The 26,104-nt window shown below is 35.4% G+C and overlaps 1 protein-coding gene across 1 annotated transcript in view; it reads left to right on the plus strand.

Annotated features, from left to right (window-relative positions):
- The first annotated feature begins 1,540 nt into the window (after window positions 1–1,540).
- RIT2 (Ras like without CAAX 2) overlaps window positions 1,541–26,104 on the plus strand; it is a 204,326-nt gene continuing 179,762 nt past the window's right edge. The window contains exon 1 of the mRNA XM_032205905.1: window positions 1,541–1,718. Coding sequence (XP_032061796.1) covers window positions 1,616–1,718 — 103 coding nt within the window. The 5' untranslated portion in view covers window positions 1,541–1,615. The remainder of the gene's footprint in view (window positions 1,719–26,104) is intronic.

The raw sequence follows: 26,104 nt of genomic DNA on the forward strand, positions 1-26,104 counted from the left end.
AATCAGGCTATGATTTTTTTTTTCTTTTGTGTAACTTCTAATTCTGTATTCCTGCATAATGCTGTGTGTTTTTCCTCTGAAATACTTGGAGTAGTGGATAGATGGAGGTGTCTGACTTTCAAGGCTGATTATTTTACTAGGTATCTCTCCTGCTTCTGTTTCCTTATCTCCTTCACTGTTGCACATTTCGTGAAAACCTATCGCAAAAGAGATCAAGTTTATGTAAGTACTGTAAGTACTATTTTACAGTAGTTTCTCTTTGGTCCTTGAAAATACTGTGTAACAGTTAAAGCTGAGAAAGGATCTTATTACTTATCATATCCTTTGAATGTTCTACATTCTTTAAGGATATCTTCAGAAATCAATGAAGAGTTGTTGTCCTTAGTTTTAAGTTTTCACTGGATAATTCTAATTAGCGAATGTATCACACTGTGCTATTCACGAACTTTTACTTTTTTTTTTTTTTATTATTTACTAGGGCTGACCAGGTTGGTTAGATATGCCACTTTATGTTAGTATGAAATATTTATAACAGTTTGTTCTTCTATTTTACTTGTATGGATATTTTATAGATGAATAGGTCCTCCTCTCTAGTCCCAAGACCCTTCACAGAATCACAGAATCACAGAATTTCTAGGTAGGAAGAGACCTCAAGATCATCGAGTCCAACCTCTGACCTAATGCTAGCAGTCCCCACTAAACCATATCCCTAAGCTCTACATGTAAACATCTTTTAAAGACTTCCAGGGATGGTGACTCCACCACTTCCCTGGGCAGCCTGTTCCAATGCCTCACAACCCTTTCAGTGAAGAAGTTCTTCCTAACATCTAACCTAAAACTCCCCTGGCTCAACTTAAGCCCATTCCCCCTCGTCCTGTCACCTTCTGAAGTTCTGTGTGGGGAAAAACAAACAACAATAACAAAAAACACCTCACAGATATTTTTCAAAATATGTGGCTTATTTCTACAAATAAAGGATGCAAACTGAAATAAAATGAAATGATCTCGGGACAAGCTAAACTTTAGAAAACTTTGCAAGTAGCTTCATGAAGAACAAAGACTTGTAGAAGTTGTTAGTCATTTTGCTTCTGATTGTATTAAATGTAAATCTAGCAAACTTTCTGAACATAGGATGAACATTTAACTCCAAGGTGGCAAGGAGGTTTTCTGGTAGTCTTTTATTGTTTAAAATTCAAGCAAGTGGTATGTGCAATAATAAGCGTCATAATTAGGAAATGTGATCCATTTCTTTGTTCTGGAGGCTCTGCTAAATTTGATTCCAATGACACAGCAACACCCAGAGGTATCAGAGCTCTTGAGCCTCACAAAACTGCTTCTGTCCAGGAAGAGAAACACAGAGAATGATACAGAGCTGGGAGGGGGCAGAGGGAGATTTTTATTGGAAGCTGTTAACGTGGTTGCTATGAGACCTTCTCCTGCTAACACAGGCACAGCAGCGAGTGCGAGGCTGATAAATCTCTTGTATTATACCTTTCCTTTCTGCTTTTTTTTTTTTTCTTTTTTTAAAGGAGATTTTATAGTTCTTTAAGATCATAGAAAGCACCTGCCAGTTGCTTTTTCTTCCCTTTTGCTCCCTTCTTCTGCCTCGTGCAAGATGGAGCTAGAAAATGAAATGATCAGCTCCTCCAGCAATTCTTCAGCAGGCTCCAGAGAGTACAAGGTGGTGATGCTAGGAGCAGGGGGAGTTGGCAAAAGCGGTAAGTTTCAGCAGCAGCATTTTTTGGGAGAAGGGGTGAACTGGGAGTGTAAAGTTCACAGAATAAGAATGATTTAATAAGATTTAATTTCCTCCTTTTTTTTGCACATGATTTGGATAAAGGTCTATAATTCATGATTGGGGCAGTGAGTCAGCTTAATTTCTTACAGTTAAATAATATAAGCCTTTTCTTATTAGATATTTTTAAAAAAGCAACCTTGTCTCTATTGTATAGAGGAGAGAGTTGTTAGCTTGCTGCTGTTAGTGTTACAGCAGGTGCTCGTGTCACTGCAACACTTAGTGATGGATAGTGCTGATGTAACTTGTTGGCCTCCTTGAGCCTAGGCAGAAATGTTACTAACTACAAGTCAGCTCTATGTGCAAAGTGTGGAGGATGCCTACAGTGACAGTGTTTTCTTCCCCACATCTTCCTTTGACTTTTTTGCTGAGTATCACTATGGCTCAGCTGGTGTTACTCTCCTCTCCCGTCCCGTCAGGTACAGAATGCATGTCTGAGTCTCATGCCAGGCGATAAGGTAGATTTGCAGCATATTTTAATATCACTGTCCAGTACTGGCAAGATATGCTATTGTCTGACAATGGTATCTCTTAAGAGGAGTAATTATTTTCTCCAGACAACATTTTCTTTTTCCTAGATATTATCACCTCTTATTTATTCTCACTGACACTAGCATTCCCTGTTCTTAAAAAGACTTTGCTGAACATGCAGTGTTTGTCTTAGAAGCCAGTATATTAAGCTAGCCACACAACAAACATTTATTACATGTCTAGGAAATACAAAAAGAAAGAAGAGGAAAATAACCAACCAAACAAAATATAATATATAAAGGCTAGATTCCAAATTTCAGGATAAACAATCTGAAACACTAAACTGTAACAGTTGAGTAGATTAAACAAGTTTTATTTCCTATCCAAACAATAAGACCAGGTATAGATACATATAAAAAACATATATAGTAAAATTGAATAATGGGAATTGATATAATTTCCTGTGTATATCCATAATCTGTGTTTTCTTTTTATATTTGGCTTCAACTTCAGTGCCATATCTTTCAATGAGAGCTAATTCCCACCAGTAATCCTTAACCAGACAAACAATTCTTGCACAGATATTATGCTGGGATCACTATGCAAAACGGGAAAGAAGAAAATATTGGTTATCTCAGAATAACTTTCTGCTGCTTTCTGCAGTTTCAAATTATCTTATCTATGGTAAAGCAGATGTACAGGTTGTGTCAGCTGGAACTTTCAGCAAAATGTAACTTTTTTTTTTTTTTCCTGAGTGCACCCAAAAGATGGCAGCAATTTTTTCCAAACATTCTTGTAAGACTTATGTAATTTTGAACACTCATTCACCAAAACAAAAAATATTGCAAGCTGTACCATATTTACATTGTGATTGAATCATAACAGCTAAATATTATATACTTATTGAGGAAACTTCAGAGTTTCCATTTACTGTTAAGAGTTTTAGAACACAAATTTTAAAATAAACAAACAAAAGTTTATTTAAATCCCACTGTGTCATTGTTCAGAAAACCTTAGCTGATGATTTCATGACATTAAAGCCTTCAAAACTGTGGATTACAGAAGGTAATGACATGTCTCCGAAGACAGACCAGATAATTATTTAAGAAGAATTGTGTGTCTGTATGGTCTAGAGAAATAAAAATGGGATGAAATGTCTAGTATGATATTCAGTGGGATTATTGAAAACTTTCTGAGATAAACTGGGGAACAAAACAGCAACCGAGATAGTTAAGACTAGAAGAAAAGAGGCAGACTCCTTTCTAATCATTTATTTGCTATGAGTTTCCCCATGGAATGGGCATGAAATATTTCAGTGGAATACTGAGCTAGCCCAACTGATGGCATGCTGATAGAGATAAGGGAGAACTGGTGTTACTCCATAAACCATAGAGTAACATTCTGACTGGTGCTTAGGCAGGATTAATTTATACTGGATTTATGCAGGATTAGGATTAATTTACACTGAATTAAAAATAGAAAAAGGCCTAAAGGACTCCTTCCATTCTACAATATGAGCTCTTCTTTCTCCTAGTGACCTAGATTCACTCTGTCTAGGAAATTATGCATCTAACTACAAAAACAGAGTCAGGGTAGCATAGGAATGAGAGAGAGGGGGGGAAAAAATGTTCCATTTTCATCCTAGACTTTGATAGGTAAGTGATGTATAAGATGATATATAGGTAATATCTTGATTTCCTTCTTCCTCTCCCTCCTCCTTCCCTTCTTAAGCCATGTTAAAAGGAGTAATATCCGGGGTTAAGTTGCTGAGTTGGAAACAAACATCTTTTATATCTCTTTTAACCTTTCAGTTCTTCATTTTGTTCAGTTTTAAATAAATGAGTTTGGGAAAGAGTTTTCTTTAAGAGCCAAATTGCAGAAATGTTAGAAGATATCATTTTACCCTGAACACAGTTCACTTCTATGGATCCCCTGGGCATTTTGATTTTCTGTTTCCCACCGTCTTCTGCTCTCCTGTGCCACTTCATACTATGTGTATGTGTATGAGGTCTTTGCACTGACAATTGCACACATTTTAAGGGGCTGTGGGTGGCCATTTCATGTGGGCAGGAAGGAATAAGGAAGGGGACAACAACAATGGATGTGTTATTGGTGTTGGTAGTTATAGAGTATTTGCTATGGTTTGTCAGTGTTGTCCCTTCAGTTCTGTTTTCCAAAATGGTAGATAATCCATGAGGACAGCCAATTTCTTGTTATTTGGGCTATTCACTCTAGCAAAAATTTCACAGGAATTGGTTAAAAAAGGTAAACTCAGCACATCCAAGCCTGATACTCACCACATAAGGATAATAACATATAAACTGCAAGTGGCTGAAAAACTGTCACTTCACATTTCTAAATTAGTTCGGGGGGAGGGGGTGGTGGTGGGGAAGCAGTCACTACTTTATAAACGGGAAAAACAAAAACAAACAAAAAGTTCTGATAATAGATAGTAGATAATACTGGCATTTAGTTAAAATGTACTAAGCTCTTCACCTGGGAAGAGATTTCTGTATCGTAATTGTAGATTATAGATTCCCTACAATGAGTCATCTCTTCAAAGTGTTCTTAAAATAGTACTGTTTAGATTTTCAGAGCAATATGCTAATTTGTTACTTCGTGTGGGTTGTGTCTGCCATCAAGCACAGCTATACACTTTGCCATAGCTCTGTTGCATGTTCAGACCAAAATAAGGCTAAAACAAGGAATAAAGATAAATAAATAAATAAATAGAAAGGAATAAAAAAAAAAAAAAAAGTTGAAGAATATGTGAGAAAAGGTAGATTTTCTGTTGATTTTTACTTGAATCCATACTGAAATTACAGATTTCTAATGCTAAATGTATATGCTTTTCCAGTTTAAAAAGGTTTTGATGCTCAGTCTTCTCTGGTTTGATGACAGATCTCAGGTCAGCTCAGAACCATTCAAAACTACTTCAAGTTGACTTACAAGTTTTAAACCCTAATAATCTTAATGGATTTGAAACAGGTTTTAATAACAAATGCCTTTTTAGACCCACATCTTCTTGGTGAGCCCAGTACTCTCATGGTCCCTAGCATGATGTAGCTCAAGCCTCTGGTTTTAGGTCTGTTTTGGAGTGTTACAAAGCATACACAAAAGAGCTTCTAAATTCTGAGGCCAAGCATTACTTGTTTATATTTAGCAAACTAATTACACTAGTAACAAGAATTAATTGCAGCACACTCTGCAAAACATTAACAATAATTAACTGAGGGGATGTACAGTGACTTCCAAAGAGAACAAACAAATTGATGTACCTGGGCTAGCAAATAAAATAGAAAATTCCTGTTTCCTTAATATATATATATACATGTATATATATATTATACATGTATATATATATACACATATATACATATGACTTTATATTTTACTATAATATATATACTATAATATATATTACTATATATATATATTACTATATATATATAATATATATATATATATTATATATATATATAATATATATAAACTATAATATATATTACTTAGGCAGCCTTTAAATGCTGATTTCTCCATAATCTACCTGTACATGCATCTTCTGGGCTGAATGAAATGTTATTCTTTTTTGTTTTGTGTTTTTCTTTTCTTAATACTTTCTTAATACTTTTATTTTCTTAATACTAAGTTCATTTATTTAAGGGTATGAAGATAATCTATTGTTTTTTCTGGTAGCTAGTAACTAGAATTATACTTTTATGAAGAGATAGGGAGAATAGGTGTATGCAAAAGGAGTTTCATTATTCCTGTCCTGAGAAAATAGCATTTAAGTTGAGAAAAGGATTTAATAAATAAATAAATAAATAAATAAATTACATATCTTTTTTTTTTTTTTTTTTTTCTAATAAGCTGTTTTTACATTACAGAAAACATTTTTTTTTTCAGATTTTATTTCTCAGACTGATTGCCAGTTAATTTGCTGCCACTTAAATAAACAAATAAATAAAAGAATCGTCAATTACCCAAAGAGTTTTGTTAAACTAAAATATTTTTAGTTTTAATATGTAATTTTGGAAAATATTATATAAATTTCTCCAGGCTTCAATCTTAAAATAAGCAAAAACAAAATTCAGAACAAGCCATCTATCCAGAGGGAAAGAGAAGGAATTAAAGAAGAGGTTTTCTGTTTGTTTGTTTGAGGAATAATGTGAAGAGATGAATTTCTTGGCCTGAGCTGGTTAGAGAAGGTTTGCTTTCTCTGTTGATTTCCTTTTTGTCAAACACTTTATATCTACAAATACAGGTGACTCATCTGATTAGTTTCAGGATCTTGAGTACAAAATAAGTTCCATACTGTGGAAAAACAGTAATGTTTTTTACGATGTAGGAACTTGTGTCATAGAAATTTAAATGCCCAGCTTTTTTTTTTTTTTTTTTTTTTTTAATTGAGGTTCAGACTGCCTATTTTTTAGTTTAGTTTACCTGTTTTTCAGTCTCAATAAAGCAAATTCAGTGTCTATTCATTTTAAGAAAGTCCTAATTGCAAGAGTCCCCAGTAAACAGAAGCAGCTCTCACACCATGAAGTGCATCCTGGAGAACTGGTTCACTTCAGCTATTTGTTAACCCCTTGGAAATAAATCAGTCCATGATCCAGACTGCACTGGAAAAGGCTGAGGATCAGAGCTAGAAGTTTTGCAGTTTTGCTGGCATCAATAGATCCAACATTGGAAAGTAACATTTGGGTCTTATATCATTTCAAGGCTCACTATCCCAGAACACACACTTACTTAAGTTGCAGGGAGGACTGTGCTAGAATTTCACTACCTCAGTGAAATGTTTCCTTGTCCAACTTCTATTCCATATGTCTATAGATAATATACATGTATTGTGCTTCAGTGAGCTTTATCCTTTCATATAAGCATATGTTATTCTGAAGCTCTGGTTGCATGCTTCATAACTTGTGGAATATAGCACAGTAGCTTCCTTTTAAAAATAATGATCTGTTTTTCAAGTGTACTGGATCAAAATTATCTTTGGTGTAAGTCAGGAAACTTTAAACTGATGCTATTCAGAGTATATCTGATATACAATGTATTCAAAATAATATTACACTTGTGATAAATCCTTCACTGGGAAAAATATGAGACAGCTCTTTTCTCTGCAGGCAACATGCAAGGTCACTTATACTTTTTAGCAGGTTTTACATTAGAGTATATCAGCTTTGGCAGGGAATGACTTCTCAGTGGAAGGCAACTACCTGCCTGTTTCTGTTGAAAACACACAAGTTCTTGCTGATCACATTTTTTTTTTTTATTTTTTTATTTTTTTTCCCTATAAGGTGGAGCATTCTGTTATACCTTAACTGTTGGAAGAACTGGCATTGGCATCACGAAATGTCAGCTCAGTTAAGAGTAGACTGCAACTGAACTGCATCTCTGCCAGCTTTGGATTTAATCCATTCATTCAAGCTTTATAATAAAGTTGGAGAAGTCCATTTATCATGATCACAAATAGAGAGGTTTTGCTAATGGTCAGGTCTCTCAATTGTTGGTGACATCCTCTGTCAGCTATCTCAGCTCACCATCCTGTGAGAAAAGCGTCAGTGCAAGGCTGGGAAAGGAAGGAGAGAGCAGAATACTAGCAGGGGTACAGCAGAAAAGGCATAGTATTCTTGACAGTTATATATACATTGAGAAAATAATAATAATAAAAAAATCCTAACTGGTCACTATAAGACACCATCTAAATTCACTATGGCTTAGGTGATGTAAACTGAATTACAGTCATTGTTCCAATGAAGAATTGTATATGCAGTTTATATGCAGATCAGTGTTGTAGGCTGTATTGTCTGTGAAAAACAAACAAAAGGGGTGTACATAAAGTACAACGATGCTAGGCAACCACATCCCTGGGTGTGGACAGCTTTCAGTTCTTCTTATAAACTAGATTAAGCATTGAAGACATTATAAATGTAGAATTTTGAGATATATATATATATATATATATATTAACAAAATATTCTGATGCTTCAGTTCTCTTTACAAATAGGATATTGAATTCATTTCAGGCTCAATTTTGTGTAATTTCTACTTCTAGCCATTTTATCTTATCATTTCTTTTTTAACAACTTTGAAAAGCTCCTTATTCTCTTACTTTCTGATAATGCCTATCGACAATAATCAGTTCACACCTTGATCTTCTTTTCAATCATTTGAGCATCTGAAACTTCAGTTGTAGAAGCTTTTTTTTTACCTGCTCAGAGCATTTTGTATCCTTAAAATGAGTACTTTACTACTTCCACATCATTTTCTGAATATGAATTCCAAAAATTGACATGCTATTCTATTAGTGATCGTACTGGAAATAAGAGTGCTTTCTGGCTTCTTCTTGACAGTTATTTTTTGTTCCTCTGAGTTTAACATGTTATTTTTGTTCAGGTGTACTTCACAGAGATTACATATAGGAAAGCATCTGCAGTAAGCCTGAAGTCACTTACTCTTCTCAACTCAGTTGCCTGGACTGTACATGTCTAGAGATACTCTGAATTGTGCATTTCCATATGCATTATCCTGTTTTAGAAGTATTTTGCTGGACTGTTACAATTTAAGTAGGTGATTCTAGTGGTTCTGGCTTGGTTTCTGTTATTCTTTGTTCATACCCAGTGTGTTTGCTATCTACTTGAAAGTATTAAATACATTTATTTATTTATTTATTTTTATGGGCAGACCTTGTTGTCAAAATTATTTGCTTTGGAGAAATGAGTTAAAGATGTTTCCCTAATTTTGTCAGTTCACTTAATTCAGTATGGAGGGGTTCAACTATGGCTCCTACTTTTAAAAGGATAGTTTCCACATGTAATATATCAATTAGTTACTTAGAAGGCTGTCTGCAGTTCTGGCTTTTTAATTATCAGAAACCATCTGATAAACAGGAGAGAGTTCACAGAAGACCAAATGAGATGATGAAAGGGTTGATGCTACCTGATTTATAATGACAAGTGACTATGACTACATTCAAATAGCTCTGTCAAATAGTAGTCCTTGATTCTTCACTGCGTAACTTGCATATGTATACGGTGATTTAATGTGAATGGGACTGGATTCAGCTGTAATTGGAATAGATTGGTCTTTGCATCTTTTCTCATCAAGCCATCCAGATGATTAATACCTACTTGGGTAAAGTAGCAAAGCGGGCTAGTCACTGGCTAACCGCTTTAGCACAGGATACAGGGAAATTAGGATATTTAAATGTTATGATAATCAAGAAAATTTGACATGTTTTTTGAAATTAAGAAGGAAAGAGACCAGTATTTCTTAATGGAGAAGTAAGCAGTTAAGTAATAAATAAATAAATAAAATAATGAGTTAAAACATGTTAAAACATGTTATTAAAGATGTATGAGATCTTGAGATCTTCAGGCAGTCAATTTCTTTGGACAGTAAGAGTGTTCTGCATGTCCTTAACTGTTTGTTAAAAGTAAGATGGAACAGATTATGGAATAGTCTTTGAAGAGAACAGGTTGGTGAAAGGTTAGTCTAATTGTCTTATGCTAATTTAACATAGATAATGAACATTAATAGGCAAATACACATGAACAGAAGCATTTACAGTCTTCAAACTCTTTAATAGAGGAGGAGGAATACTATGATCCACCAAACTATGAAATTAATTGAAAATCTTCAGAATTTGTGGCAGGTATATTTGTGGCTGGTTGTATACATTAGTATATATTGTTGTATATATTAGTATATAGTAGTATATATTTGTTGTATATACTAGTATATATTATATATATTGTTGTATATATTAGTATATAGTAGTTGTATACATTAGTATACAACCAGCATCTTTCTTTATGTTCAGACAGCTTAAGAGACTGGTCTCAAGACTAGATTTGTGTACAAAACCAGACATTAGTGTTTCCTCACACACAGCTGAAGTGCATCCTTTTAGGGTGTGAGGACTCCTGTCTAATTGGAAACATGCTAAGGTGGCACCCTAACAGCAGTGGCCACCGGAAGCATCTGTTAGGTAGTAGTACAGATAGAAGGTCAGTAGCTCTGTTAGCTAACAACTTGCAAAAACCTACTATCTATTCTGTTAATGGAAATGGAATTCACTGATTGAGGACTTCCATCTAAACCTCTTCCATATGAACTATGATGTGAAGTGATTATAAGCCATGGAAGGTTACATTAATGAATGTGCTTTTCATGGTGTGATTTTTTGAAGGAAGCCTTCATTATACATTGAACATTTCATAGATATAATCCTGCTCTGCTTTTCCCACTCAACACTGCTTGCTGTTAAGAGAAAGGAAACCTTTGGGGCTGTTCCTCAGCAGCAGGAATTGAACTATCAAGCCCCCCCCCCCCAGTTTCAATCACACACAAATCAGCCATTTGAAGCACCCAGACAGAAGCCTCAAATAAGGGAACAAGCATTGTTTCATGACAATGGCTGGGCACTGAAGGTATCTGCTGTAAACAGTCTGTTGAGGCAGCCACAGGAACTGTTTTCTTTCCAAGCCATCCTTGCTGCTGAGCTGAGCCATCTGCAGCATTTTCAGCACATGCTATCTGCTAGAATTCGGATGTCATGAAATCCATTAGGGACAATCTTGAAAGCACATTTAGGAAATAATTTCTTTTTTTTTTTTTTTTTTTTTTCCTTCTCTTACTTCTTTTATCTTTCTCTTTCCATACTTTTCATTTTATTTCCTTCCATCCCTCTGCTAATCATTTTCCACTTTTAATTCGTCCATTGACTTTAATTAGTCTCCTCTTCTGCTTTTAAGACTTTCTGATTATTTTTATTTTTATTTTTATTTGCTCCCTTTCCAATCTGAGGAAAAACTACAGAAGAACCTATAGAAGTATTCTCACACAGCTCTGACAGGTACTGAATAGAATTAAAGCACAGTACAGCATCTCATTCTTACAGATTTTGGGAATTCACTTTGCTGGAAGCTACGGCTGTTTGGTAATGCATTACCCACCCACTAAACAGAGCCCAGTGGAGACACTGGCTGAAACCACTTTGCCTCAAGTTGTGTGGAGAAAATAAAATAAAATAGTGGAGGGAAAAAAAAAAAAAAAAAAAAAAAAAAAAAAAAAAAAAAAAGTTTTATAAAATATTATCTGAGGAACTGCTAGGTAGGGCTATTGTGATTCTGCCCTCCAAAATAAGTATCTGTTCAACTCCGTTAACTGCCATAAAAGTAACACTTTATCCTTTTAAATAACATATAAATAAATAAATAAAACTATTTATGGAAGGGGAACCAGCAAGTGAATTCAGAAATGTTTTTATGTTTTCAAAAAAAATGAGTTTCATAATGTTTTGCAAAATAAGAGCTTTAAAAAGTCAGCTGAGAGACTGGTACACGTAGTTCTTTAGCTGAATGCAGTTCTTCAATTTTGTTCCTTGCAACCTTATGAAAGTGTTATGCAGTTTTGTAATTTTGTAATTCTTGTCCATTTCACATATGCAAAATAAAGTAATTCTAGCTGTAATTCATATTCTCTGTCAGATCGTGTGATTGCTTTACTGACTGTTTGTACTAACCTACCACCAGCATAGTAGCTTGCGTTATACTGAAATATTGCCTGTTGAGCAGGATACACTGTGTTTTAAAGATACTTCTCTTTAGCAGCCTGCAAGATATGTACCATTGTTCCAGTGTTTTACTCAGAATATTCAGAACCAAATATTGTCAGATCATTGATGGCTTCAGAATCACAGAACTTATTCTTCTTAAATCACTCAGAGTGTGAGACAGGTTCTAAAGTTTCCCTTTCCCTCAAGTTTTATCTGGAACTTAAATAAAAGTGATGTTCCTTTCTCTCTCAATTGAAACAAAAAGTAACCTGTAGGCATTTTCTGCTCGTTGAATAATCTCATTTGGGCTGCCTGGTGACATGCTCATCTGTTCATTCATCACACACAGTCAGTCTAGCAGGGTTCTGCTTCATATGAAATCTGATAGTATAGACTGCTGCTATGATGCAGGAATGCATTTCCTGGGCCTTATGATGCCTACTTATAGGTTTGCAAATATGCTCTAGAGACACTTCCTTGCTGGGAATAGAGGAGAAGAAAGAACAGTGTATCACAGTAATCAAGGAGTCCCCTGTGAGCTGTAGAAGCCTCCTTTCCTATGCCTTTCTTTCACTTATAGCAGTTACAGTGGATTTTCTAGTGCAAATAATAGCTTCAAATTTGTATCATAATCTCTCTCTCTCACTAGGTTCTTTGTTTACTAATCTGTTTTTATAAAGTTGAAGTCAAAAGACCATTTTTGAAATCTTTCCTCCATGAAATTTGACCAAGATTCTCAACAGTTATTAAATGTCTGATGTAACAACAAACAGTAAATCATACAAGCTTCTCCTTTTTTTTAAAGAATGCACTCAAAATCTCAATTGGCTGTGATATTTGAGGGTGGGGAGCTAATTAGAAATAATGCAGAACAGGAGATAGAAAATAGCAACAGAAAGGAGGAATACACCACAGGTCAGAAACTAAGAATAAAGAATAAGAAATCAGGGGAAAAAAATCCACCAAATGTATAGAAAGTAGATGGAGGAAACAGAACAATGGACAAAGTTGTGTAAAAGTAATGGTAAGGGAATAATGGGATAGAAAGAAAGGGCAGTAATTCATGTGCAAGATTATTTGTTTCAGACTTTCTCTTTTCCTTGTGCTTCACCTACTAGATGCTGCTGGCCCATGATTATACCCCAACCTCTTCTAGGGGTCTCTGGAGGCCAGAGAGAACACAGGGGTCATGTTAGTGCATTCTTCTCCTGCATCTTTGACTTCCCTTGTGTTTCTCATGCACTGGCTTTCCAACATAGGGAATCTGCCATAGCCTTCCAGAATAGAAAATGTACAAATCTTCCAAACACAGCCTTTTTTTGTTTGTTTGTTTGTTTTTCTATGTTGTAGAACCTTGCCTCAGACTTTGACAAGGCTTTATAAATCAAAGCTTAACCTTAATTTATGGAGTGTTAAGCAAAGCAATATTTCTGCTATGTGTTGTTCTTATGATGGTCCAGAACTGAGAGGAGTTTGTGGCCCCCCAGCCCTAGAAGTACCCAGCACTTTGTGAAATCAGTGGGAGGCCCAGCATTTGTAAGACTCTTCCCTGTTCTTGAAAGAATGGGAACCATCCACACTCCAAACCAGCAGTGGTGTACAGATATAATTCACTTGGTATTGGGAAATAAAATTAAATTCTGTTTCCTCCAATCTGGGAAAAAATGTCAAGATGCAAAGCAAAAATGCATGTATTCCTGTGTGTTTTCTCTTGTTCCTGGTGACCCAAGAACATTCGCTCTCATTCTATAGTTTTTATTTCTTTTCACACTTGTCTATAAACAAACAGCTACCTCCCTGTATTCAAATGTGGACAAATGGTAGTAGGAGGAAGAATCAAAACAAAATGCCAATGGCTATAAAGTTTTAAATAAACATATCCTTGAAATATATTCAAAAATCATTTATTTAAGTGTAAAGTAACACACACTCTTTAATGGAAAATAGTCATTAGCTCCAACATCTTTAAATAATTATAAAAGGTTGTGCAAGTCTCATGAGAAAAATACTTTCTACTGATTGACTGTGATGGTATATTTCAAGAATATAATAATTTGGTGGCTGAAAGCCTTTCATTCTTCAGTGTCAACTACTTAAAAAGAATGATGCTTCAACCTAGTTTGTGAAGCTGCATCATTTGTTTCTAAAGCATCACTACCTGCTGGATGAGTATTAATATCACATATTAATTTCAAATATTAGTTTCAAATATGAAGACAGGCTGAGAGTGTTTAGGTAGTTCAGCCTGGAGAAGAGAAGGCTCCACGAAGACCTTGTAACAGCCTTCCAGTACCTAAAAGCAGGTACTGGAAATCTGGGGAGGGTTTCTTTGTCAGGGGGTGTAGGGATAGGACTAGCAGTATTGGTTTGAAACCAAAAAAATAAAAAAAAAAAAAAAGAGAAATGTTTAGATTAGATATTTGGAAGAAACTCTTTACTCTGATTGTGGTGAGGCACTAGAACAGGTTGTCCAGAGAAGCTGTGTCCATCCCCAAAGGTTGGACGGGGCCATTGACAACCTGATCTCATGGGTGGTCTTTCAGGTCCCTGATCTCATGGGTGATCTTTCAGGTCCCTCCCAACATGAGCCATTCTATGGTTCTGTATTAATTAAACCAATTTCAGGTGTTTGCAAGCTTTCGGGTGGTGTAATTAAAAGAAGCTAGCAAGCTTATGAGAAAGTGTATTTCTCCTTAACATGTAAGCAGGAAAAATGCAGAAATTAAAATTTCTGTTCTGAGAAACTTTTAACCGTTCCCTTCTTCATTTCTTTCACAAATGATGTTGATAAAATGAGTATTTTACAGGGTTGGAACTCATGGGAAAAAAAAATCTTCACCACTGATGTTAATTTAATCAAAGCAAATAGCAAGCTGTGGACTGGGAACAAATTAGGCTATAGTATACATTGTTGCTCAGAAAATTATCTAGATAGACAGAATACTAGCTTCCACTGTAAAAGTTCCTGAGGGAATTAAAGTTTCCCTGGATAACAGGTCAAGTTCAGATCAGAGCAGTAGGCAAGTATCATGAATGTTTCTTTTCCGGTATAGTGCATAACCTGTTGCTAAAAAAAAAATAAAAAACAAATCATTAAGTGGTTTGTGGTACAATTATTTGTTTATGACTTTCTATTTACTTCCTCCTCTTATTATTTCTATTTTATTTTATTTTATTTTATTTTATTTTATTTTATTTTATTTTATTTTATTTTGTTTTGTTTTGTTTTGTTTTGTTTTATTTTATTATTTTATTTTATTATTTTTACTTGCAGGCTCTCCCTTTAAGCATATAGCATATGGAAGAATTTATGAGGGATGTGGGAAATTTAAAATACCACCTGTTTATGTTAGTACAATGTGTGGAGCCCATGTTACCTTTGAAAATTATTTATATCAATCTCATAAACTTACTTTAAGTGTATTCCTTGTTAATAAAATATTTTACCAGGAGTATGTCATAGATTGATAAAATATTGTAAAATCATTATTATTATTATTATTATTTCATTCCCACTTTAATTTTTGTATTTTTTTATTTTTTTTATTTTTTTTAATTTCAGGATGTTTAACATACGATGAGTCTCTCACAATGGCACAGTGTTAAAAATGTACCTATCAGCTGGGTCTTCTGTCTTTCAGAACCTCTCCAGTCAAACTGTTAATCAAATACATATTTGTTTATGTTAGCACTGGAAAACCAAGAAAGGATGGGCCTTATTTGTTCCATCAGTGTCTTCTGTGTCATATCTGTTCAGCTCAGTGATTACTGTCAATACTGTGGCATTTAAAAGAAGAGCTGCACTGAAGAGTGAGTAGAAATGCAATTTGTGTTCTGTGCTGCCTCACGTATCACAAAGAAAACTGGCAGTTTAACACAGATTCTTTGCTTGACCTTAGCAGCGGAGCAGAAAGAATACAGCTCTTTTATCTTGCACTGAAACTTCCATCCAAATGAATGCATCTTAATGGAGAAGCCACTCATACAGGAGTATGTGGGGAGGGGAGAGAAACTGGGAAAAATCACACACAGCTGAAGAAAGAAAATTGCATTTGTTCCTGTCTGTCTCTTTGAAATGACCATAGACTGCCTTGAACCCCCCTTTTTTTTTTTTTTTTTCTACTATACCCACTCAAATATCTGTTAAAAGAAGCGAATGGTTAAATGGGATGGAGCAGAGCGAGTAGAAGGCATAAATATTACTCTTGTATTTTCTGTAGATTTTAGAAATATCAAATAGTCTTCTGTCCCACAGATTTTATAACAAGATTTGTAACAGAATTTGAAAGACAAAGAATCTCAAGAATGTTTGGAGTTTGATACATTATGGAAAGGAATACCTAACAGAATAAATGTTCCTGGGTTACAAAAACGTTTCCAAAGTGGCTATACATACAGACTAGTTGACGAGACACTGGAGAGCAGCCACACAGAGAGGGATCTGGGGGTTGTGGTTGAAAGCAAGCTGAATATGGGCCAGCAGTGTGCCTTGGCAGCCAGGATGGCCAACCATATCCTGGGGTGCATCAAGCACGGCATCGCTAGTCGGTCAAGGGACGTGATTCTCCTGCTCTACTCTGCACTGGTGCAGCCTCACCTCGAGTACTGTGTGCAGTTCTGGGCAACACAGTACAAAAAAGATGTAAAACTGTTGGAGAGTGTCCAGAGGAGTATGACGAAGATGGTGAAGGGCTTATAGGGAAGACATATGAGGAGCGGCTGAGGTCACTGGGCCTGTTCAGCCTAGAGAAGAGGAGGCTGAGTGGGGACCTCATTGCAGTCTACAACTTCCTCGCGAGGGGGAATGGAGAGGCAGGTGACCTGTTCTCCAAAACCACCAGTGATAGGACCTGTGGGAACAGTGTCAAGCTGAGGCTGGACATCAGGAAGAGGTTCTTCACTGAAAGGGTGGTTGCACACTGGAACAGGCTCCCCAGTGAAGTAGTCACTGCACCAAGCCTCTCTGAATTTAAGAAGCAATTGGACTATTGTCCTGGTTTCAGTTAGGACAGAGTTAATTTTCTTCCTAGTAGCTGGTAGAAAGCTATGTTTTGGATTAGGATGAGAAGAGTGATGATAACACCACGGTCTTTTAATTGTTGCAGAGCAGTGCTTACACCAAGCCAAGGACGTCTCAGCTTCTTGCTCTGTCCTGCCAACGGGCAGGCTGGGGGTGCAGCAAGAGGTGGGAGGGGACAGACCCAGGACAGGTGACCCAAACTAGCCAAAGGGGTATTCCATACCATCTGACGTCATGCTAAAAAATATGGAGGGGTGGCTAGTTGGGGGGGCCGGATTGCTCGGGGTTAAGCTGGGCATCGGTCAGCGGGTGGTGAGCAATTGCATTGTGCATCACTTGTTTTGTACACATTATTAGTAGTAGTACTATTATCATCATTATTATTGTTGTTACTATTAATGTTATTATTATTTTTCTGTCTTAATAAACTGTGTTTATCTCAACTCACGGGCTTCACTTTCCTGTTTCTCTCCCCTATCCCAGAGAGGGAGGGGGGAGGGTGAGCGAATGGCTGTGTGGTGTTTATCTGCTTAAACCACGACAACTATGCACTTAGTCACATGGTCTAAAATTTCGGGTAGACCTGTGTGGTGCCAGGAGTTGGACTCGATGATCCTTATGGGTCCCTTCCAACTCAGAATGTTCTATGATTCTACCATACAGGCTGCTAGAAAGAAAATTAGCTCTATTCCAGCCAGATCCAGTACATCAATTTATAGTCTGAAAAAGTTAAACAAGATTTAATTGCTCTTTGTGTTTTGTGTCTGTGTCTTCATATTTCTGTCATATTAAACACATGCTGGTACTGCATTGTTCTAGTGTTTTGTTGGCTTGGTATTGGAGGCCACAGAGACAGCACTGGCCATAGTTATTTTCCTTCTCTTTTCTTCTTGTTTAAATTTGGCTGTTCAAAAACTAGCCACTGCTTCTTTGTTTCCTCCCTTTTCTTAGAAACGTCTTTGTTGGATGGTTGGCTTTTCTAGAGCCCATTAGCTTCTAGGTCTTGCCAGGATTCTTGGAAAATCTCTGGAACTGTTGTGGTACAGCTAATGGCCGGTTCTGAATAGTGACTTCCAAAAACTGTTGATAAATTCTTACCAATCTCAGTAGTCAGCATCAAAGTATGCAATGGACAAAACTGACTGAAATGTCATGTATTACAGGCAGATGAGGTTTTGTTTCTCTTTTTTTCAGTTAAATTAATGATCTAGGCATGCAAACTTTGTTTATCCATCATTTCATCTGATCTATTGTGCTTTTAGCTGTAGCTTGAGGCTGCATATTTCTGTGGTGTTCCCCTGTATACAAGTCAGTTTATACATATTTTTAAAAGCAAAGTATATATTTGTTAGTTTTTGGAGTTGAAAGGGCACCAACAGTTTGAGTGAATTAGTGGTTCCCAGCAAACCATAAGGCTGAAGTTTAATTTTCAGTTTTTAAATGTACATATCTGTATGATTAATGATCACATTATCTACTTCCACATAATAATAAAAATAATATAGAAAAAAAAAAAAAAAAAAAAAAAAGCTGAATCATGCATAGCAGGCAGATCACTGGTATTATGGCAGCTGATGCTTATGCTGGCAGAAATCAAAAAGACATTGGAAATGTATTACATGAATAAAAGTAAATATATGCAAAGGCTTTTCTGGCCTAACCTTCCTAATCTCTGACAATGGAACATGGGGCCATGTTTCTTCTCATTATCTATTGGCAAAGATTTGTACCCAGAGTTTTGGCCTTTTATCTGATTTCCTTATATTATAGTATATTTTGTGGTCTAGTGTAGAATGGAAATGAGAATCCAAAATCAGACTGTTGATTCTTTCTCACCTATGTGTGAGGAAATCACCCCTTCTCTCTGATTTCACTTCCCATCCTACAAAGAGAAAAGATATTTGCATTTCTTTGCATGTAATGAGCTTTCTGAACTTCAAGTGCAGAATATTATTTTATAGCTATTAAATGATACATATTCCTAGATACTTAAACCGCAAGGGGCTATCATGTACAGCACAGCTCTTTGAAATATATCCAGCAATTTCTTCAGCATCCATGTTATCTCAGAAAGAAAATAAAGATAAATGTAATAAATAAGAAGGTAACTTTAACAATGTTTAAGGATTCAAGGAAAAAGAGTCCATAATACGTACTGCTAAACAAAGGAATCAGTGAAGTTAGTGTACTTCTCCTCAAACAGAAGAAAGACTATTATGTGCTACAACTACTGAATTATTAAGCAGATGGGGGTGGGGCACAGTCATCTTTTTCATGGCCATGTTTTGACCAGGGCCAAGATTCTTCCTTGTATCTGAGAAATCCTCCCAACTTGAAACTCTGAAAGACAAATCACAGTTTATTTTAAACCTTAATAAACTTCAGTGTGGAAGACTTAATTAGGTGTTCAAGATTTAGGTAGTTCTGAGATTTTCTAGAAAGATCCATCCAGGAAACTCTGTGGGGAGAAATGTATGTGCCAGTGCTAAGAACTATATTGCCTAATTTCAATTTCTGAAAATATTTTTGGAGTTTATACACTTTGTCTCACTTTATAGTCAAACGAACAAGGTGCACAATCCTAGAGATGCTTATGGCTTTCTATGATTTGAGAGAAACCTGCATGACTACATTACATGGTAGACCCTTTAAGTTAATTTTTAATTGATAGATGGGAATAGCCCAAGTTTAGATGTTGATAAAGTAGGCTGTAATTGAAGTGGGTAGTTCTAGAATATAATAAAATGTGGTCTTCAACATCAGTTCCTATTATTGCAGGATGTATATGAGTACTTAAATCTGTTTTGAATATATTTTACTTCTCTTAAAACCATACATAAATTCAGTGATAGTAAACCAGGTAATATTTCACATTTATATTGGAAGAAAGTAGTGGGGAAATTGTATTTTGAACTTTTTATCTTCAGGAAAACTGAATACAGACTATGTAATCCAGCTTCTTAATTAAGAAGGAAAGGAAACATCAAAATTATGCAGTGTTTCATTCGCCTTACTTGGGAGTCTGTTATCACTGGGAGCATGGACCTAAATGTAAGATTTTACAAGTCCCTGCTGCAGTATGTAGCAGCAGTTTCATTTCAGAGTCCATCACCCATAATAAGTCACATGCTTAAATGTTTAGTGTTCAAGTATAGGCTGGTAATGAGAGTCTTCCTCAGGCCTTAGTTCACTGGGTGTAAGAGACTATTTCAGTCCACAGTCTAAAGGGCTTTTTTCTTTTAGTTCATGCAGACTGATGAATTTAGATTTGGTGTTCCTTGATCCTTGATCTTCCTTGATGGGTGCTTGCCAATGCAGTAGCCTTCAACATGCCCAAGAGCTAGAGCTGCCTCTTACATTATGTTTCATTTTTATTACTGAAAGTTAGATTTATGACTTTTTCTTCACATTGAGGAAAACACTAAGCAATTGATGTCCTTCTGCAATCTTCTTTACATCCATTTTCCAATTGTGACAATTTAGCTTTTACACATGACAATACTCTGAATCAATTACTATTTAAAGACTGTTAATATGGTCTGCAGTAAGTACCTTAGATTTTTGTAGAATACTTTACAAAGTGAATGCTACTGCAGATTTCTTTAAGGATCTCTTTAAGGGAGAAGCATCATCATCATAGACTGCATATTTGGAATTAATGTTTTTTTGTCATGCAGTAGATACGTTTTCCAGAAGGTTGGAGAGTTGAAGATAACTGACAGGATGCAGGGCTTTGCTTTGTTTGAATTCAGGCAGATAATTCTTACCAGATAGGTAAATTGATATTCAGAGTTTCACTGAAACAAGTCAACAGTTTCAAAATGGCATCACCATATTTAGAGAGTTTGGTGAAAGATGAGTCAGTGCTCCATGGAGCAGACATATCTTCTGACATCAACATCACTCTGTCTGCTGTGCTTCTCACTTTTGTTGGCACTTGCTCTTGATTGATCTCTTCTTCCGTGGCACTTGATTCATCACAGCCAGTGATGCAGGGGCATGAAAAATTTATCCTGTGACAACAAATTCTTTGTAGTTTATGATAGTTCTTTCCCTTTGGATTCAAGCCAATTAATTCCTCCAGAGAATAGAAAACTCACAAAGTATAACAATTTTGGCATTTCTGCAGATAAAGCAAGTACAATTCTCTGTCTCCGTTCTCCCATGCAAGAGAAGAGATAATGTGTTACAGAGCTGAATTATCTAAATAATGACAAAAAGTAATTTGTCTAAGGGAATGGGTTGTACAAAGGAATTTAATTCTGCCCTGACAGTAAGTACCACTTAATATTATGTACTAAATTTCCAGAAAAAATGTATTGACCTATATCAACAACAATTTTCTTTTTAAGGAAACTTCCTGTTTTAAACTACTTATCTTACTTAGACAAATAAATTCTTGCCTTTCTTGGTAGTGCTGTACCTTTATTTATTATGAAGCTTACACATCTTTATCATTAAACTCCATCATTAAAATGTGATTCTCTGCAAGCAGATTGGCTCTGTAAAGAGCATTTCTCTTTACAGTTGAGACCTTTTTTTTTTTTTTTTTTTTTTTTTTTTTTTTTTTTTTCCAGAATCTTCACCTAAAAGAACTAGAATGGTGTTATGCCCGAGAAGAATCTTAAATTAGAACTATATAAACAGCCATTATTAGGTCAAATAAATGAATATATAGCTCCCAAGTCCCAGGACAGTCTTACCCCCAAGATCACCTTTCTTCTCTCAGAACAAGAGTCCAGGGAGTTCAATTTGCACATCATCAGGCCTAAATTGTGATATTTGATAAATGTTGCTTGATGATTTTTATGTTATCTTGTACAAGATAAAGTGGCATCTGAAACAATCAAAGAGACAAATGAAGTGAGAACTTTGCATAAGAGACAGATGATATGTAATTTAAACTATCTAGTGGCTGACTACAGTAATTGAGTTGAACAAATTACTTCCCTGAAAACAAGTGGTGGAGTCATCTGGTGCAATATGAATAAATACCTAGTGCACATATGTCAAAGCTGAACATGTGGTACACAAGGTAAGGGAGCCCAAATCATGCACCTGTTTGTGCCTAGACTTTCATTAATCCATCTTTTTGTCCGGGTTTCTCTCTGCCTCAGTATATGCAGATAAAATAGATAAATCTTGTTAGATTTATTTGTTTGTTTGTTTGTTTATTTTTCAGTTGTCAGTGGGACATTTTTTTACATTTCAAAGGCTGTGTCATATTACATTTTGCCACTATGTAATATAGGACAGCTCTTGTCATCTTCTTTTGTCTTATACTTCTTTCATATTGCATCTATGCAGAACTGCTCATGTTTTTCATTCACAAACATAAAGTTTCTGTAAGCCCTACAAGAGTAATTTATTTGAAAATAATTAATCTTTGCATATGTTTTACATGATTTCAGGGAGGAGGGAGCAATGTTTTTAATGTGAGAGCTCTGGAATCGGCAAGATTTTATGCAGTACCACTAGTGGCACTATATAACAAGACCAGTCTCAGCTGACCAATGCTGTGATTAGCACAAGCAGTATCTCACTATAATTTCACAGATTTAACCAGACTTTGTAGGAAGCTATATGTGGTTTATCTAGAATTAAATAGCTACTTCACCATGTGCTAGATTTTTAAAAATGGAATTATATATTTTACTTTTCACTTTCTTATACATGATAACCTCTAAAAAGAAATGTCTTTTAACTATACTGGCAAAATGAGTCATATAGGAATAAACTATCAGATTCCTATAAAATGCCCTTTATTTAAAAGTTTGCCCAGACAGATACGTTTCCTCTGTTTGAGTTCTCAAAGAAGAATCAGTACCGTCACTATTTTAAGGATCCCCTCAAAAACAATTACTTTAAAATTGACATTCCAAACAATTCAAGGTCTTCTTGTGTTAAGAATTCAGTCTCTATTCCCATTGTATACCTCATCTTAAAAGTAAATAATTAAAAATAATTGGTTGTATTTTGCTCAATTTCTTGGTCTGTGACAATTATTGCACAAATCGTAAGTATTAACCCAGGCTTACTTTCTATGTTTTTACTTGTCCAAACATATCAGACCCTGCAATCCAATGTGTAGCCAGAGCTCAGCAAGAGACATGAAAAAATGAGGCCCTTTGAACTGAAGGTAGTATTAAGGAAGGGTATCTGTATTTCTTCTTAACCCTTGTCAACAGATAAAGTTACTTAGCTTTATCTATTTAGATGGCTTAAATGAGTTCAGGTGTGTGCTGTTATGCAGGGAGACTGCATGGGCTTCCAGAAGCCTCCAGAGAAGAGAAATACAAGTTGTCTAACCTTTGCAAGTCTCCAGAATTAAAGTAGATGAACCCTGTTCTAAATCCTACTTGAAAGCATATTTCTACAGCTACAAAACATGTAGAGTATATTAGGGTCAAGAAGGTCCCTCTATAGGATAGAGATTACTACTGTCAAGTCTTCTGAAATGTATAAATATAAACAAAAGCCCATTCTCTGATATATATTGTGTATTTCAAAACTGATTCACAGTTGCTTTAAAATCAGCTAAGAGTCTACAATCCATTTTTCTGCAGTTTAGACAGGTGGTCAAACTGTGTTTTTTGACTTTCTGAGAAGTTGAAGCACTTTCTTTTCCTTTTCCAAAATCTGGCATATATATATAATGGTGAGAGAAAGGGGAGTGGTAAATAGAGATATCAAGATGGGATTGTGATTTGAAGAAATGCAGAGTAGCCCAAAGTTAGATTTAATATTAGATTAAAAATATGAGAGCTAATATTAACATTTACACAACAAACAAATCTCTCCACTAAATACACAGGGGTAAGGATCTATTCCTGCTATGTGTCCATTAAGAACAGAAGATATTATTTTCAGATTTAGGTACAACAATCACAGAATCACAGAATCACAGAATTTCTAGGTTGGAAGAGACCTCAAGATCATCGAGTCCAACCTCTGACCTAACACTAACAGTCCCCACTAAACCATATCCCTAAGCTCTACATCTAAACGTCTTTTGAAGACTTCCAGGGATGGTGACTCCACCACTTCCCTGGGCAGCCTGTTCCAATGCCTAACAACCCTTTCAGTAAAGAAGCTAATTCTTAAGAAGTTAATTGTTAAGTTAACAATGTACAGTCCACTTGAATTAAGCACTTAAGAGACTTCTGTGCAGGCAGTGTCTTGGGGGAAAGAGATGACCCATTTCCAATAAATTGCCAAATCAGTAGCTATCCTCATATCTGGATGAAGCCCTGGGGAGTCAGTTCTATTAGTAACATAAAGAAAAGCTAGCAATTACATGGAGAAAAAAAATATTAATAATAATAATAAAAAAAAACAAACAAAACAAACAAAAAAACAAAAAAACACAGGGTCTTGAATGAGATTTCAGTGGATACATTGAATTAAATTCTAATATTTGTTCTTTTTTAATGATTTTTTAAAGACTAGTTAGCCCTATGTGTTCATAACATCATTCTTTTCAGCTACAGAATAATTTGATAAGTTACTACATTGCCTCTAGAAGATTATTTAATACTCAGTGTTTTATTATTATTATTTTTTTAATAATTTGTCTTTATATACAGATTTATTTAATAAAGAATGTAGACACTTAGCAAAGTTTAGGGAAATATTCCATAGTACAGAATGTAAATATAACACATCACATATTATAATAATATATATAATATAATATATAATATTATAATATAATAATAATAATATAATAATAAATGAATTGCATAAATTCCTTAAAAGAAACAAATAAAGCAGACCGTTTTCATGAAAACTTTTCTTTCATGTGAACATAAAATTTAAATTACTTGAATTAAAAACAAAAGAAGAGCAGACAGAGGAGAGACTGATAACAAAATAGGGAGTGATACAAAATATCTAAACAATAATTTCCTAATAATATCACTCCCTTTTTTATTTAAGATAGATTTATTCTTATTTATTTTTTACCTTTAATAATTGATCCTTCTATTCACAGAATTATAGAATCATAGAATAATCCAAGTTGGAAGGGATCCACAGGATTATAGAGTCCAACTCCAGTTTTTCATATGTAGGAAAGAATTCTCTGCCTTTGATTATTCTCTAAGGATTCTGCTGGAAGGAACTCAAGAACTTAATACAGGATCACCAGAGGTGATCCTTTCACTCTATTCAGCATTGATGAGGCTGTATCTGGAGTACAATGTCCAGTTCTGGGCTTCCCAGTACTAGGGAGACATGGACATACTGGAAGGAGTGCCATAGTAGGGCCACAAATATGATTAAGGGTCTGGAGCACCTCTCCAATAAGGAAAGGCTGAGAGAGCTGGGACGTTTCAGCCCAGAGAAGAGGATTGTGAGAATCTCATAAACAACTACAAATAACTGGGGGAGGATGCAAAGAGGCTGAAGCCACGTTTTTTTCGGTGGTGCCCAGCGCAAGGACAAGAGGTAATGAGCACAACCTGAAATACAGGAGGTTCTGACAAAGCACCAGGAAACACTTAGCCAGAGAGGTTGTGGGTCTCCCTCCTTGGAGATCTGTTTCTTCTGTTATTCTGTTAATCCAGTCTTCACTCCCCACTTGAACCTTTTTCAGGAGATAGCTTAAGATAATTAGGTTCTAACATATAAAATGTATGAAACCAAAATGCAAATACTTGAAAAATTTTTTCGCTGATATACAGTGATTATCAGGGGAATATCAAGGCAGTCCCAGCAGAACAAAACCAGGTTAAGAGTTTAAACATTCCAGTCTTCCTCCCCTTGAAACATTGCTTGAATTATTCTTGAGTAGTCTTGAGTTTATGAAACACCAAAGATTTCAGATGTGAACAAATTTCAGATTCATTTACCTCTAAGAAGTTCCAGAAACAGATATGGTTGAACAGGTATGTTGAAAGGTAAAATTAATGACAATAGGTAAATAAATAAATAAATAAATAAACAAAAACAGATACCTGGAATGCATTTTTCTTCAGATATCCAGACAATTGAGATAGGATTTTGAAAACTGAAATTTTGGATACAACCACTTAAAGCGGCATTCGGGTCTAAATCTCAAAAATCAAGGTGGTACCTCCTACCTATGTCTATGGTAAAGCTCAATGAAAGTTTTACTGGAATAAACATCTTCATGATCTTTTAGATGCGGGTTGCCTGCTCTGCATGTTAATAGCTTATCATAAACAGCTTATACATCCAACCAAGCATTATACTCAAGAACTGATAAAATGCAATAAATAGAGATTTCATAGAC

This window comes from Aythya fuligula, chromosome Z, assembly GCF_009819795.1.
Source record: "Aythya fuligula isolate bAytFul2 chromosome Z, bAytFul2.pri, whole genome shotgun sequence".
NCBI lineage: Eukaryota > Metazoa > Chordata > Aves > Anseriformes > Anatidae > Aythya > Aythya fuligula.